This window comes from Cuculus canorus, chromosome 7 (genome assembly GCF_017976375.1).
Source record: "Cuculus canorus isolate bCucCan1 chromosome 7, bCucCan1.pri, whole genome shotgun sequence".
NCBI classification, from domain to species: domain Eukaryota; kingdom Metazoa; phylum Chordata; class Aves; order Cuculiformes; family Cuculidae; genus Cuculus; species Cuculus canorus.
In genome coordinates this window covers 28,511,840-28,529,363 of record NC_071407.1, presented here as the reverse complement: position 1 = coordinate 28,529,363, position 17,524 = coordinate 28,511,840, and the positions used below count along the sequence as shown (strand labels likewise).

Here is a 17,524-nt window from a genome sequence, read left to right as displayed (position 1 = left end):
TGGGAATTACGGGTTTTCATTTCCCGGCCGTACTCCCGGTCTCCTCCTCCATCATCCTCTACAAGTGATTCTCTCCCCCCTCTCCGCCCCTAAACATCCTCATTTTCGTGCCTGCTGGTACCTTTCAACACCAGCCAAAAGGTGACTGCAGAGCCTCGCCTTCGCTTGCCAGGCTTCCCGCGGACATCTCCATGCCTCGCTCCCAGAAGCCATAAAAGTTCACATCAGCCTTTCTTATGCCTCTTATTCATCCCCCTCTTCCTCCCGCTGCTGCTCCAGCCTTCCCGCAGCCCAGGGGTTTTAATGAAATCTTATTCAAACCACAACAATTGCGCGCACACACACTCACCGCAAATCTCGCCTTCCTAACCCTTTTCCAGCCAAGTTCCCACCCACCCCCCTCCTCCCGCATTCCGGCTGGGCTGCCACCTGCTACAGCGGGGGATGGAAACGGGGGGTCACCTCCCCGAAAGTTTTCCCTACGAGCACGTCCGGGTTGTGCCCCTCTCCCGGGGGTGGCTGGTGGCGTTCGGAAACGGGGGGCACGAGGGGGAAAAGCCTTTCCGTGCAAACAGGTCCAGGCACAGGCTCCCGGCTACAGGGGAGACCGCAGCCCGGCTCCAGAGGATCCCCCCTATCGCAGCCCTGCCTCAGCGAGTCCCCCCAAGCCCTGCACAGCCAGCATTTCGCCCCTAACTTTACAATCGGCGTTGGAGGGGAAGGATGCGGCTGCCTTCCTCCCTTCCCTCCTCCCGTCTCTCCGCGGAGTTGGGATCAGCGCCCGCCTGAGACATGACCGCGGTTAAATGAGACGCTCCCCTCAGTTATTTATTTGTCTGTCTCTTTCCAGCCATCCCCCCCACAAGCTCCCTCTCTTACCGATGTGGATGATGGAGTCCGCCCGCACCGAAACGCACTGAAATATCCAGGGGAAAAGCCAGAGCATCAACACTTCCATTTCCAGCCTCTCGCACAGCACATCAGCCCGGGTTTGGTGGAGAGACAGGCAGGGAAAAGAAGAAAAAAGGCGCAAGGGCAGGTGGAGCGAGGCGGCGGGCGCGGGGGGAGATGCCCAGACACCCCCCCGCGGGGAAAAAAATATCCAAAATTCCCCCCCGGCACCCCAAGAATTTCCCAAGATTGAGCAAAACGGGCGACGGCCGCGGCAAACCCAAAGCCGTGGGGCTAACCCCGCAGCGAGGCAGCTGCCGGCTTGTCGCGGCGGAGGCTCCAGCGCTCGGTGTGTGCCGGGGCGCCGGCAGAGCGCGAACTGCGGAGCGAAGCGCCCCCCCCCACCCCCCTCCCCGGCTCCGCCGCCGCCCGCCCCCCGCGCCACGTGACTGCGGAGCCGCGGCGCTCGGGGCCGCCGGGGCACGGCGGGAGCGCCCGGCACCGGGCGGGGGGGCCGCGAGATGGGGTGAGGGGGAGGGAGGCGCAGCCGGGAGGGAGCGAGGGAGAAGACGGGGCTCCGAGAGCAGGGGACGCTCCGGGCGCGGGGCGAGGCCGGCGCGGCTCAGCACAGCGCTGCGCGGTTCGGCACGGCACGGCACTGTACGGTTCAGCACTGCGCGGCTCGGCACTGCGGGGTTCGGCACGGCACGGCACTGCACGGTTCGGCACTGCACTGCACGGTTCAGCACTGCGCGGCTCGGCTCGGCACTGCGCGGTTCAGCACCGCGCGGCTCGGCTTGGCGCTGCGCGGTTCGGCACGGCGCCGTTGTGCACTGTACGGTTCAGCTCAGCTCGGTACTGTGCGGTTCGGCACGGAGCGGTTCAGCAATGCGCAGCACGACTCGGTACCGCGCGGCACGGCGCGGCGCAGCTCCGCTCGGTACTGCGCGGTTCGGCGCGGCGGGGCGCAGCTCGGCTCGCCGCTGTGCGGTTCGGCACTACGCTGCGCGACTCGTAACTGCGCGGCTCGGCAGGACGCTCCGAGGTGAGAGCGCGGCGCTGCTGCCGCTCGCCCGAGCGGGTGACACGAAGGATGCCCCTTTCCTCTTTCCAGGCTCTCGGGTGCGGGACGCGCTTGATGGGCAAAAGGGAAAGGCGAGGTTGGGGCGAGAGGCCGGGGGAGAAGAGCGGGAGCGCAAACCCGCTTGGTGCTCGGTTCTGTTCTAGCTTTCAATGCGATCTAATTCATAAATTGGACATGCCCGGGCTCAGAAGACTAATTCATCCCCGAAAACAAACGCATCAGTGATTGCAGGCACCCAAACGTGACAAGCGTCTCAATATGCCAAGGATCCAGAGAAAACAAATCCATTCAGGAGCCCGAAATGTAAACTCCTGCCAAGAGAAGGAGTCGGGAGCAGGATGCTAGCGCGAGTGCGCAGCGGCCGCGGCGATACGCGCAGCCCGTGGGATCCGGTGGGGAAAGATGGGCTCGGTGCCTGCTGGCATCCCCACGAAACCCGCAGCCGGGCGGGCGCTGCGGGATTGCCAGGCACCGGCATCGCCTGGCCACACCGGACCTGCAAGCTAGTCCCTTCCTACAGAAAACCTTCCCTCCTGCACGACACAGTGTGGCAAAACTGCTTCAGGGTGAGGAGGAGGAGGAAGGAGCGGGGGGAACGCGGAGATGATGAAGCAGACGAAAAGGGGAGGAAGCCAGAATGGCAATGATATGAACAAGAATCCCTGTTGATCCTCATGCGTCAACAATCACCTATTCAGTGGGAGTTACAAGCACAGCTTTTGAACGGGAAAAAGCGGGGGTAAATAAACAAGATACACTTTTTAGATATAAATCACTTGTTAACTACTTTTACTTACAGTTTTCTTCTTAAATTTGCAATTCGGCACTGATCAATGCAGAATGATATATACTATATGTTGTATCTCATGTAATAAAAACAGTTAATCCAGATAATTGTCTTCTGGGACAAAGATCAATAGAAATGTTCCTTATTTGACTACATTAGCAAGTCAAAATTAATTCTAATTTACATTTGCTTCAAATCAATATATACGTAGTGATTTACATAGGCTCTTTAGAAAGTTAAGCACCTACATTGACCACAGTCATATATATGTCAGTAGCAAGCACATGTGTGGGAATTGGAGAGGGGGGAAGCGTTACCGATCTCCGACTTCCACAGAGGAAAGGAGGTTAAATTTATTTGTGCTTGAGAAGTGCTTTGGTGTCGCAGCCTGAAACCTCTAGAAATATGCAGCTCTTAGCTCTGCCGTTTGTGCAGGCATCCGAACACTGGTCTGTTACATCGCAAGCGAGCGCTCAGGAGCAAGCTCCCTCTTACTTAAGTCTGTACAGGGAGGTCTTGACCTCAGCTGGGACGCCTCTGGCTACTATTTTCATAATAGTAAAATAGTAATATAAAATATTAAAAATTTAACCCCAGTGAATTGGACAAGTTACAGAATTTCCTGTGAAATCTATGAGCAGAACGCTCCACATGCAGAAAACGATCCAGTCTCAGTCAAAAGAGGGAGAAAAGGGCAGGCACCCAGTATACTGTAAACCAGACCAAGTGAAACAGGCCCCCCAGAAGGGCAGCAGGCTGTTAGGCACAGCCAGGGGACAAAGAACAAACGAGGAAAATGCCGAGAGGAAATCTGAAATGCCGTAAAACCTGTAACATGCAAAGTACAATGAGACCTAAATGGATCCATCTCACCAAAGAGATGAACAGCAACTTCAGTAGCATCTCTGCAAGATGAAGAGTTGCAGCATCAGAACTTAATCATTGTGTCTGGTTTAAACCTGATTATCAAGCCAGGCTGCATTATCTTTTCTTTCTCTTCCTCCTCCACTCTTTATTTTTCTTTTCTCTCTCTAAACATTGGCTTGAAGTATGTTTTCCATAACTCTTACTCCTTCCCCTGTTATTGCCTTCCTTCCAAAAAAAGGTATCAATGTCGCATTTGTAAGCCCAGTGTAAACGCGGCAGCTCGTTTCAGTTCTGCCATCCATCATTAATGATCGGAAGAGCGCTGACACTTTGCAGTGGGTATACGGAGTTTAGATCAGCAGTTGGCACTGAAAGGCCATTTGCCAGTGTTTTGCATATTGAGAATGTTATGAGACACCATGATACTACATCATCACCACGCAGGGGACAACTCATTACGTATGACTACATAACATACCACTGGATTTACACTACCAATGGAAGAATGACACCTTGTTAGAAACACACAAGGTAAATACTCAACTTGAAGGACAGCCGCTAGTCAGAGTTCAGCTCCGTGGCAACAGATGTGGTTCTATGCACGTGTCTAACAGCTCTATTGCCTTTGGGAACCATGGTGGTGATTTTAAGCTAACCTATCATGAGCTATTGCTGTGCTTATTTCTGTTCTCAGAATGAACATGGTATGAAACCTGGTCTTTGCTACCACAAGTGAACAGCCTGAATGAAACCTACATTGCAATTAGAAACAGAATATTCTAGAGGTGAATTGAAAGGCTGAGCAATGCCACACTTGGAGAGCTGCACCCATGGCTGTGTCCCTCTGTGCTGCCACAATGAGAAGGCGGCACATGTTGAAAGACAACACCAGAACTACAGCTGCAGGATATGCCTGGATATGGAAAGCCCCTCCCACTCACTGAGCATTTATACAGTGCTGCTTGATAAGCACGAGCTCTACAGGACCAGAACACCAAGACTTACCCCATACCATACCCAATGCTCAGAATAAACGGAGCGCTTTTAAGCTTCATCACATCTCCTGTCTTCTCCTGACTTCCACCCATTTATTGTACCTAAGCTGAAGCTTTCCCACAGAAGAAATAGGGCAATGTTAAGTGCTTAAAGGTGTGAGAAGCACGTGAGGGAAATAATGGTTCTTGTTTGGGAAGGGGAAGAAGAGAAAAGAGGGACTATCTGGGTGGTCGGACAGGGAAAGTAATCTTCTCCAAAGCTGCCCTCTGAGGTTTCTCAGGAGTCTTTCTTTCTAGCAGGGGAAGGGTGGTGATTCTCTAGTCCGCAGAGAGCACAAGTGCTTAATGGCCCAGACATTTACTCCTACCCTAGATAAGAGCTAACTCCTAAAGTATGTCTGTATATATCTATGTGCATACACGTAGTGATACTGTTATTCACTCTGTAAGTGAATGGAACTCCTCGTCTGAACCATTTAGCTATACTGGTATAAGGATGCCACAGATATCTCCAAGTATTAGGTGCTCAGTCTATGGAGTTGGGAGAATGAAGACAAAATTCAAAAAGGTTCGAGTGCATAATATGGTAACACTGTCTCTCCTTTCCCAACAGCCAAGATGCCTACAATTACACAAACTCACAAATTAAGTTCCTTACTCTAAAATACAATGAAATTCAACAGCTCTGCTCTCTTTGGAAAGAGGAACACAAAACCACAAACCTTCTATACATTCCTGACTTTGTGGATGTTTATGTTTTTAAAAGTAATTTGATTGTCATTCTTTTGTGGTGACAGCCCCAAGATACAGTTCCTTTATGGAAGCTTCCTTTAGCTTGCTGAAACCAGTTTTTCTCTTTTCATGGTTGATAGCGCAATATGATGATCTTCCCGGAGTAATGGACTAGAGTCACTTTGCAAGAAGAGGCTGCTGAATGATAGAGTTCTGTGTGGGACAGCTGACATTCCTGATTAATTTGTTGTGCACCTACTAACCACCTGAAACTTTGCTGCAGTCAACACTTTATTTGGACTGACATGCCTTTTGAGATGCCATAGAGAAGGTAAAGCACTATTTCCATATTTTAAACTGATTTAATTCTGCATAGTACACACAGCCTAGATATGCTTTAATTCATACTTACATTTCCTTAATTCCATCAGTCTGACATCTGTTGCGTCTTGATAAGAATCATATTTACTCCCCTACTCTTCCAATTGTGCCTTTTCACACTCTATTTTTCTTTTACGGGCGCTTGCTTTTCAATAGACAAGAGCCTTTTCCAGCCTCCTACATTTCTGTGTACATTTTCCTCAAAAGGAATTTGTTTATTCGCAACATTTTAACACCACCAATAAGTACTTTATGGAGAGCTGTAGCACACAGGTGGCCAAAGTATTCTGTCATTACCGTTAGGGATGCAAGCATAACTCATAGTTACAGGAAAAACCCTTTCTCCTTCACTGCTAAGCAAGCTCCTTGCCATTATATCCACTGGACACTGAGTGGAAAAGCGTAAACTCTGTACACGTGCTCTACTGAGCAGGAATTAAGGAAGCAAAGTCGGTATAGTTGACATCTTCGTTACAGTACAGATACATAACGATGCGAGCTCCCCAAGTAACAATGTTTGTTAATTATTCATAATTTAATAGTAGCCATATCAAGACAATCTCTGAACTAACTTTGCTGGCACTCATCTAAGGGTAAAAAAAAGCGTACCATTTTCTCCACCAGATAAAATCCTCTCCAGGGGAAATCCTGCTCCTGGATGTTAAGGCAGACAAAAGAGTAGAAATTATTCTGCATCCTTTGTCCAACTGGTTACAAGTTGTTCAAAAATAGATTTAGATTAGATATTAGGAATAATTTTTTTCCTGTGAGGGTGGTGAGGCACTGGAACAGGTTGCCCAGAGAAGTCATGGGTGCCCCTCCACCCTGTGGAGGTGTTCAAGGCCAGGTTGTATGGGGTTTTGAGGAACCTGATCCAGTGGAAGGTGTCCCTGCCCAGGGCAGAGGGGTTGGAACTGGATGATCTTTTAAGTTTCCTTCCAACCCAAACCATTCTATGATTCTGTGATCTTGCATGCCTCTTACCGATCCATCTACATTGCTCACCCTGACCAATCTGACAAGCTGTTTGATGAGCTGTCTGTTACCGATAGCAAGACACTAGTAGGACAGCTGTCCTCTGCCATGACAGCAGCCCAAGGAGACAGGCAATTCCAAAAAGGATGATCAAACCAAGGAACTCCCTTTTGCTTGTGTAACCACCATGAATGCATACTGACCAATCTCATGCTTTCTCCGGTAAGAAGAGGCCAAGAGCGACACTATGTTGTGTAGATGCTTCATTGTGAATCTACTTCCCAGTGCTTCCACTATTATGAAACTTATCAACACTCAACTGCAAGAATATATTCCTGCTTTGCAAGAATTGATTGAAACAGCAGGGTGGGTATGCCAGCCAGAGGGAAAACCAGGTTACTAAAAGTCACCCTGCAGTTCACCTTCATTGGCTGAAGGCTCTGGAAGAGGCCTATTCTTGCTATTTCTCACTGTACCCACACAGACAGTAGCAGACCCAGTAAAGCCGCTGCTGCTGCGTGGCGAAGCAGATAGCCAGTCTGAACACGTACGTTTGAGAAGTTCTGCCCTGCAGCCAAGGCACAGTAACCGATCTTGTGTTTGTTCCCACTTCACTGCAAACTCCACTGAGAAGTGACGTAAGCAGAAAGATCTTGCTACAAGCCAGGAACTTGAACACTGCCCTTTGCTGTATCTCAGGCAAAGAACAGGGACCTTTTCAATCACGCTAACTCAGTCTTTTGCCATCACTAAATACTGATGCAGTCTGTATGTGCAGAGTCCTTTAAAAGCATCACAATGGAAACTACTCCAAGTGGAAAGTAATTTTACCTTTAAGAAAACCTGATCTTTCTCAACAGTCTGTTCTAAACCATATTATATTTAATGGCTGTCTCACAATGGGCTACTTCTTGCAGTTGGTGAGGTCTCCCTTTTGACTTGCAGTGCTGTGTCAGGGAGCATTTTTTTTTTCCAGCATGTTTTGCAACATCTACTTTGCAGCCATTTGTACAAACAAAGATGTATTTGCCTTTTCAGTGACTCCATTAGCATTAATCACTGTCACACAGGTGGATCAGGAGAGAATGTATTCTCCCAGGGACCTGTGTTGTCTTCAGGAAGATGTTGCCAGTCATGGAGTTCATAATTCACACTCGTGTTTCCAGGAAGGGATGAAATGAAGATTTCATAACAGAAACATCAGCTTGACTCTCAGTGTATGCCTGACTTCAAAATTTATCCTAGCAAAGCCTTTGCTTATTGTAGTTCTGTCTCTTAGAGGAAAAGAAAAAAGTAAAGAAGGAAAAAGAAAAGAAATCAAGCTGACTTGTATGGTAAACTGTCACGATAGTTCTTAAATTTCTTACTTAAAAAAGGGGACCTAATTTTTTTTTTTTTTTTTTTTTTAAGGGCAGTGCAATCCAGTAGTTGGAGCAGAGGGGCCACGATTCCTGGGCTCCATTCCCACCACAGTCACCAATTCATTTCATGGCTAATTGAGTGGACTGTTGCATGAACATTGTATTCAGTTCTCAATTTAAGGGTGAACAAGAACATCAAGTTCCTTTCCTCAGTTAGTGCCCTCAGTCAGCTGTACTACTTCTCTAGAAGGTGTAGGGGAAACACAGCACATTTATTTTTGGCAGGTAATTCTAAGTAATTTCAAATTTGTAAAGCATGCAGAGACCAGAAAATGTTTTCTTGTGTTTAAAATAACTTTAAGCAGAAAATGCTTCGTGTGGCCCTTGGGACCAGCGCATTCCACGTAGCTGAGTCTGGATGCAAATGTTCACTATCCAAGCTCCAGTGCTGATCTAAATGACAGGACTTCAGCTGCCTAATGATATTTTTCTTTCACTTTTTTTAGTCGAGGGGTGGGAGGGAGGTGACATCTTACATTGAGACACGTAGGAAAAGCTCTTGAGACAAGCCCACTCGGAACTACGAGCTGGTTATAACCACCTCTTAGTTACATTCAAGCCACTTCAATCCTGTAAAGCAGGCACCTGAACTTGGTCTCCCACCTGAGAAAGGGGTGTCCTGATGACTAGGAGTTTGGGATGAGGTGGGGGAAGAACATACTCCTCTTGAGGAAAAGGGGGAAAAACCAAAAACTGCCTTGAAATATTTCCACATGGCCTGGCAAGAAAGGGGGAAAGAAGAGAAAAAGAAAAGCACATCACTTCCTTCCTACCTCTAGGCTGTAGAGGATGTTTGTGCATATGAATGTCAAAGTAGTTTTCTAACCCATGTTTCCCTGAGTCCAGAAGTTTGTTCATGCCAGGTTGTTCTTCTCTGGGCATTTTGTGCTGCTGCCTGTGAACACAGCCTGGCGTTTACAGCCCTTGCAATAGTTTAAGTGACATAAGCCACATCAAGTGGTGCCTCATCCCTTTACAACCTATCCACTCCCATTTACACAACCCTGTGTAAACTTAAGTGTGGCTCATAGATACATTTGCAGTAGTCTTTGCAGTGGAAAGAGGCAGCTCGGGACCACATGGCTTTGAAGTGTTCCATGTAGCACAGTTAGAGTGTTATTGCCATGATATATAATTTTAAGCCACAGAAAAATTAACTTAAGCGCTCCAAAACAGTTCAGTTCCTGGCACACAACACCTGAAAACACTGGAAACAACAACCTCTTTTTGTTGATTGCTGTTAGAAATGAACTTAGAACTATTACTCCACACAGTGGACTTACCAGCTCTGAGAGAAAGAATTATAAAAAGGCCCAAATGTTTTTTTATCTGATCTTCTGACAGCTCAGAGATGTTGCAGTAAAGCGTTTATGCAAAGGGCAGGGAGGATAAAAACCATGCGCCACTTTGAGCATCCAGCACTCCATGAGTCACAGTCCCTGTCACGGCACCCTTGTCAAACGTCACTGACCAATGGCTTCCTAAATCTTCATAATACCATTAAATACGCTCTGTCATGCTTCCAAATTAAACCATGCTGCATTGTACAGCAATATATTATACTACAGCTATTTACTATCCAGCTGAATGCAAGTCTGCAGTTGGAAGAGCTTTGTTTGCTGCAGTGCTGGTTTATCACACATGACTATACCAGGCAACATTGATTTGTAAGAAATGGCATTGATTACAACCCTTATTTTAAAAATGCTGGCAGGATACAGCCCTTAGATAAGTACTTTAAGACCAAATTTGAATTGCATTTCCCAGCAGCTCTCCTTTCTTTACAGAGATAATATAATAGAATTACGAGTCATGCTACTGACTCTAGCACATACCGAGGATTTACACCAGGATGGTTTCAGTAGTATGAGCTTTTAGCACTTCACACTTACACAACTATAATATGCTTCAGATTTCTTTTTAAATGCAAAACCTTTTTTCTCCCCCCTCCCTACTAGCTAAGAAAGATGTTTGTTTTCCTGAGAGATAAATTTATTAAATTGAATTTGACCTTTTAAAGCATACTTAGGTAGGGAATTCTGCTCCCTAGAAACACAGGCAAATTCTTCACATACTGCTCCGAGTCATGCAGGAGTATACAATCAAGTACACAAACCACTCTTGGAAGAACAGTTTACATTAAATAAATTAGAGGGAGGAGAAAAAAAAAATCAACCTTGAACCCAAAGCATATCCTTGCACCTGCATTTTAAATTACATACTTGAGGGTATAAAATCATTACAGAGTTTCCATGCTCCCAATCAGTCCTACAAATTTATCACCACCATATCATTGCTTGACCAGTCTCCCTGGGGTGCTATTTGCTTCATTCCAAAACCAGCTTTTAAATGCCTCTCCAAAATTTCTATGCATCTTGTGCTTTTGTTCATATGCTCAGTGTCTCCCAAGTTGGTACAAATCTAGTTATTGTACTGCCTGCTTAATCCTAATGTGCAAAGTGTTACAATAGCACACAGGGACAATGCTTTTCCACTTCTGGCTTTTCTTTCCAACCTGCGTTCATGTATTCCCCCTTAACTAAAGGCAAACCAGTCCAAAGAAATTAATAAAAGCCATAATTGCTTCACCACTTTCATCTGTGTCAGCTGAATTAATGGGGCTTACAGCGGGGGGCACAGGAGGACCAGCAGTAAGTGCCATAGTCTTTAATCCTGGAAACTTTCTGCATTTGATTTAGGAAGAGCTACATAGCTGAGCAGCTTGCCCTCTCCTCTTCATGGCACAAACCCAAAATATCCATGCAATAAGGGAATAAAATCAGATTGGCTTAGGATCACCACAGTGAAATTGTCCTTTCTCTGCAGGTCCCACATTTCAGTGCTGTGGCTGTTCAGAGCCTTTCCTCATGCAGAGGAACACAGTTGCTGTCAGTAGTGTTACCCCTGGAGCTGCTGGACAGTTTTGCTTCAGCAGCTGGATCTTATACTTCTGCTCTGTTGCCACCTACTTGGATTGCTTTTGAAAGCACAGCTTTTATTGCAAAACCAGCTACCGACCACCTTGGTATCATGCACAGAAAAGAAGGCTCTTAATAAATACATTATAGACACCTTTTCGTGAACTTCTACTTCCAATTCTACATTGAAAAAAAAATGCTATTGTAGTAAGGAACAATGATAACAAAACATATCCCTGCAAACCCATGTTTCTTGGTACACTTTATCCATTCACAATTGTATCCTCTCATCCATTTTCAAAAACAAACCTTACAGCTTTATTTTCTGAAAACCTTAAAGCGTATGTAGTTATTCGGTGCTGTACTTGATTTGACAGACGGATGTTTTTCCTCAAGTGTTCTTTTCACCCCAGGATGCCCAAGACACCCTGATCAACAACTTCTTTGGCAATGTGTGGTATATGTTAGTAATGAAGAATTTTTCTCTTCCCTGTTCAAAATGAAAGTAGATACATAGGCATATGTTTTGTGTAATAATCTGGGATGAGTAATTTTGCATTATAATCTGCGCTCAGAATTGTTTTCAGCAGCAGCACTTCTGGCCCCAGAAGCTGAAAGCCTCCCTCAGTGACATTGTTCCTCTTCTTTTTGCCCATCCAACCACTCCATTGCCTCACTACAAAATCACATGAGCAGAAATAAAATCTATCAGGTCCTTCAAAGTCACAGATCATCACCCGGTCACGCACTCATATTGTATTTAACCAGGTCATTGCTAGTAACAATCACAAGAGCACATTTCCTTTACGTGGAATACGTGCCCTGGCTGGGTGAGCCACCCACAGGGACAGCACCACCAGTAAAACCCTGGGAATGCGCTCAATAGCTTCACAGAGATGGAAATTGCTCCCTACAGAGGTTAAGCTGTGTGCATGGTTCCTGCGTGTCGCCTTCTAACCAGATACTCCAGCAGAAATCTGGAGCTTCTCTCACTTCCAGTGGCAGTAGCCTGGCTGCTCAACTCCAGCAGTGGTTGCCACTGTATTTTGTTGTGCTCTGGCTAATACAGCCTGAGAAGATGCATTTTAAAAACACAATGAATTATTTCTTCTACTTAGACTTCTAAATGCTGGAGCTGTAGTTCTTGCTCTCTGCGGTTGGCAGTGAATCGTGCGAATTTCTGTATGCAGAGTGAAGAGACCGTTCTATTGATGAAGGTGGCAACACACCAGCTCAAATGATTTTCCATTACCTCACAATCAAACTTTATCTTCTTTATAGAGGGAAAACAGATTCAAGGTACTGTCTGAGACCAAAAGAGACTCTTGAACACTGGTGAGGAAACAAAACCAAGAGGCAAGCAAACTTCTCATCTCTTGGCTTCTGTAACCTTGAGCTCATCTTGTTCCAGTGTAGTGGAATAAATCTGCTCTGTGCACTTATGGATTTCATTTCAAAGCTAAACAAGAGAAAAAACATTTAAATAACCACTGCTGTACTAAGCGGCTTCACTGTACAGTTTTACTGAACTAATTAAAGATGGAATAATGCAATGCACAAAATTGAGCGAACAGTTACAATTAAATCAATAAGCTCAAACAATCAGATCACTAAGTTAATACGGCAACAGATAACTAAATCAGCTCCCAAGGAGAACAAGCTGTCTAGCTCACAGGAAAAAAGAATGAACCGCTTTGGATTAATGCTACACAGAGAGGAAGAGCCATCTCTCTCTCAACACAAGGCCACAGACAGCACTATCTTGTATGTAGTACATAAACCACGCTGGGGAGGAGCACAGGCAACTGCTCATTGTTCTGGTTTTAGTTTCTAGAGACAATAAAATACATAAAACAAAGCCAAGTGGCCAGCAGTAGTTCTGGCCTTAAATTTAAGCCGAGAAAAGTTTTCCAGTATGGAGGTGATATGCCCTAGTTCTCGACCAGTGAAGCTGTGCTTACTGGATTTCAGTGACACCACTTCCCACTTGTCCTTCACTGTTATCATATGCACATACCACATACACAGTGTTAATTCATCTTTCACAGTAACCAAAAGATGACCTTTAACTGTAGCTTTTCAGTTTTACTGCTTAGTCTTCAAAATCTGCTCATTCCCCAAATTCAGCTCAGGAAATTTTTCAAGGAGGCCTGTTCACACACCCATTAACACAACGTGGTTCTGTATACAACTGAATTTGCAAGGCTCATTTATAAACTTACTGTGGAGTTTATTCCTTTTGGCCTTTTTTCAACCTGCACGTCTGTTGTCATGGAACTTAGTTTTGAGTTGGGTTTTTTAATACTTTATATTCTTGAAGAAGAGGTGGGAAAGTGACTGAAATGTACCCATACGCTGCTATTTCCCAAGCCTTTCCCACTTCTCACAAACTAGGCAGAAAAGTAAAATATAGAGGTGTCCCTTTAGATACAAGACATAAAAATTAAGAGCTTGCCTATCTAGTGCTGTATTTCTTGGTCTCTAGTTCACAGAATAGTCAGAAAATCTTGATCAGCTTGAAATCCATTAATTTTTTCCAGGCTGACTTCTCTGCAGTAGCTCAGATTTTTCACCTCTCCATTCCTTTTCCACTCTCACACCAGTGAAAATTCTATCAGGAATACTCACAAAAACTGTCTCTGCTTCTAGTACTTAGATAATGATAAGTTAGAACAGAATCCAGCCTTCTATATCTCATTGCTCTAAAAAAGACAACAGGAACAGCAAAATCAATCCCTTCTTCACTATTTAATGTTCATACTCAGAGGCAAGGGCAGCAAACTGGTTGACTGTGGAAGTACAGTGTCTGCAGGGCCATCCTAGGGACAGCTTTAAGCCCAGACCTTTGGACTGTTTTTCCTCACACCACCCCCCAGTCAGATTAAGGCAGCCCCCCCTCACAGCCCCAGCACCACCTCTGGCTGTAAGGAGGAACCCACAAAAACTGTAGTGGAATTTCAAGTTTCACCCATAAACAGCCATTCATGGCCATGGATCCAAATCTCAATTCTGTAACCGTTCCTTATGCATTTTGACTACTAGATGGATAGATAGCTATCAAAACTATTATTAGGCTACTAGTCTCATTCCTCATTAAGAGAAAGAGATATTTTTACTCCCTTCATGACATTATCTGCAGACAAACAGTGTAAAACAATTCACGAAAGAACAAAGCTTCCCTTTGTATGCTTACAAGACATTTCCCTTACAAAAAAAAAGTATTTTCTGGAATAAAAATACAGCAACATCCAAAATAAGTCCCACTCTATGTGTAAAAATCAACTCTGGAGTGCCACAACCCTAAATAAGTGCTGGTAGGAACCATTTTCCTTCTTGTGATCTGATGAAGTTTCTGATGACCTTTCAACTGGCAGGAGATGAATCTGCCAAGGAATCACTAGGAACTGCTGACACAAACCCAAAGTCTTTATATGGACATAGCATCAACAAAGCCTTAAACAGGACTTTGAATGGACAGAAAAAGGAGATGTGTGAAATAATAAGGGTTGGTTTTTTTCTTTAATACTTTCTCTGTTCCAAGGCACACTTTTGAGTTGCTGAACTATTTTCTGTTAACAAGATCATTTAGTTCATTACTGCTTACATCACTAAAAGCAGCACTTTGCCTTCTTTCTAAAAAAAGACAAATAACATTAAGTGAGTTATACGAGAGAAGGTAGAGTAACATTACAACAGAAAGACTCTCATAATGACAGAATACAGGATAATAGTCTTAAGGCAACACCATAATGAAATGCATGAGCTTTATGTAACACCCTTTTAGATTGATTTTTCTACATTCCAATGCTCCTATAACCATCTTTTGACATTTCTCCTGCACAGCTGGTTACACCATCCATAAGCAATCTCTGTCTACCTGGCATTATTATTATTTTAAAAGCAATTCCTTTCATCTCCTTTCAACTAAGACTTTATGTAAAACCTAATTGCTAGTTACCACCCTCCCTTCTAGTAAAAGAAAATCTGATTTCCAGCCGTTTGAAAGCTATCCTTATTGTAAACTACAATATAATCATCATGCCAGTATATGCACATTATAGGAATATGATTAGCAGAAGACCAAAGAAAAGTGGGTGCCACTTATGTTCTCAGTGTCTAACTTGAAATGTTAACTCACAGATGAGCTTAGCCTTACAGTAATAACACCACGTATATTACAAACAGAATTACCAGCAAGAGGCAAAAAAAGTATTAGTGCCTTGCTTATGATTAATAAAGCAGTTAACAGAGAAAGAATATTATTCTTGTTGGGTGCTCGTTATGTATTTGACAATCTCTATTTATAGGACAATGAAACCTGGGGTTTATAAAATGCCATCTGTTGGTAGCTTTCTAATGTATAGGATTTCTGACTCCAGGAGCCTCAGTTCAATGTTGGTAGAGCTATAAAATGTAATACTAAAGCCTTTGGTTATGAGACCTTGAGCCATTAAACATCAAGCAGTGATTTGGATATATATCCTGGATAGGGTATCTTCTGTCTTTTTGTTCTAATCTATTTGAAAAGCAATTTAAACTTTCATGTAATTGATTTCAATCAGTCATTCAAACTGCAATATATAATTTTGCGTGTGTTACGCTATGATCCACAAATGCGATAGAAGTGATTTTGTCCTTTGATCTGCACAAGAGAAGGTGTCTCGTGAGAGGAGCTGACAGAGATCTAAACTACTACAGGCAAAACAGCAAACACTTCTTTTCTCTAAAAAATAACACAAAAACACAGGCATAAAAAAAGTCTTTCTTAAAGCACAGAGAGTTAGGATCATATATATCTGTGTTAAATTTGTCATTACCTAAGGGATGCATTTTTTCTTACAGAGTAAACATGAACATAAAGCACCCATAATGAAGGTTAATATTGGGGTGCATTATCTGTAGTGAGTTTGACAGTCATGGACTTCTATACTCATGATACCAAATGGCCCAATATCCAGGCTTAGTTTCCCTGTGAGCATAAACTGCTGGGTTCACTGCAATTAGTGAAATTGTGATTGTTTTTTTTTAATGGGTCACTGTACATTCATATCGGTATAAAGTTGGAGGGGGTGCTATCACTGACTAAAGGTCTAATGAAGACTATAGTCTCCAACAGGAGCTGTGAACGGTAAGCTGCTCTTGGGGCAAACAAACATAGGAAGAAATAGCTGAGAACTGTCCGGGACGATTGATAATTTGGCAGTTTCTTAGCGATATCAACATACAGTTTCTGTTTCCACTTTAAACTGTTTCCACCTTGACTACAGCCTCTGTCTTGCCACAGTTCTTCATTGTGTTCCTCCATCATAGCCTGTCAGATAACTGGAAGCGTCAGCTTCCCGGGACAGGAGCTGTCGTCTTTGCTATTTCTCTACAGCACTCTGACAAAGCAGCCTGATGTCTGAACCAACAGGATTATAACACCTTCCATCCCAGAATACAGGATTCACTTCCCTCTCAGAGGTTAGATAAATGGTAGAAATTGCTACATTTCTACCAAAAAGGAGGTCAGGTTTTGACTGTTCACAGCTCTCAGTGTTGAGGCAGGCTGACAAAAGTATTTGAGGAAATGGAAAAGTTTGGACAGTAAGTTTGCATTTGCATTTTTGATATGCTAAGAGCGGCACATGCAGCAGCCTGGACTCAGTCTAAGAAAGGCCATCAACAACAACTACAAAACCAGCTGTTTCATGTAAAAGGCACCCAAACAATCTCCAGTATCAATCTTTGCAGTCATGTACCCACAAAGCAAACTTGTATTCTCCTTTCCCTCCGAGGCACAGTTTAGAGGAAACATTGGAATTTGGCCAGAAGATCCTGGCTAAGTGCAAATGAACTGTGACTGTTGAGGTGAATATGGAGCAGTTCCTATTTGTGTCCTGCAGATGCCCTATGAAGGAAACCATATTGTTTTTCTAGACAATCCACTGCCAGTGAGGTCTTCCAAAACTCAGAGAGTCTTCAGCTAATGGCACGCAAGTTTAGCAGGAGATCAGGGCAATTCAGTAAAGCGTGTTGGCACGAATCACAGCAACCTCCTTTAGTTTATGAAACATGACACAGGAAGAAGCAGAGGAACAATGAATAATATCCAGAAGAGCTGAGGTGAGGAACTGAAAGGAACTAAAATGCTTTCAGATGGCACAAATAATTCTAAAATGAAAATTGAAAAACATTGCCTGCAATTTACTTAAATGCCACTACTTAAAGTTTGTTCAAACTGATTTAAATGAATAGTGATTATCTTTAGATGCAGCAAATAAATAATCCATGTGCCCTCATGTTGAAATCTGCCTAAGTGGAAACACATATAGATGTTGTTTTCACCTCTTTGGAGAATATGTAGTCATGATTCAGCTTATGTTTGCTAATAATATATCTTTCTCTTCTTCCCCTCCTCTTTTTTTTTAGACTAAGGCCTCTTCTTACATCATTTACCACAGAGTATTTCTGTTTTAACTGCTGATACCTTT

At 44.2% G+C, this 17,524-nt stretch overlaps 1 protein-coding gene across 6 annotated transcripts in view; it reads right to left on the bottom strand.

Moving 5' to 3' along the window:
* GRID1 (glutamate ionotropic receptor delta type subunit 1) overlaps positions 1–17,524 on the bottom strand; it is a 599,405-nt gene that overhangs the window by 531,397 nt on the left and 50,484 nt on the right. For 5 of the 6 annotated variants that reach the window (XM_054071868.1, XM_054071862.1, XM_009570372.2 and 2 more), the window contains exon 1: positions 880–1,261. The exons of the other annotated variant lie outside the window; for it this stretch is intronic. In XM_054071868.1, the coding sequence (XP_053927843.1) occupies positions 880–958 (79 nt within the window). In that variant the 5' untranslated portion in view covers positions 959–1,261. Of the gene's footprint in view, positions 1–879; positions 1,262–17,524 lie in introns of those variants that run through there. 6 annotated transcript variants of the gene reach the window in all.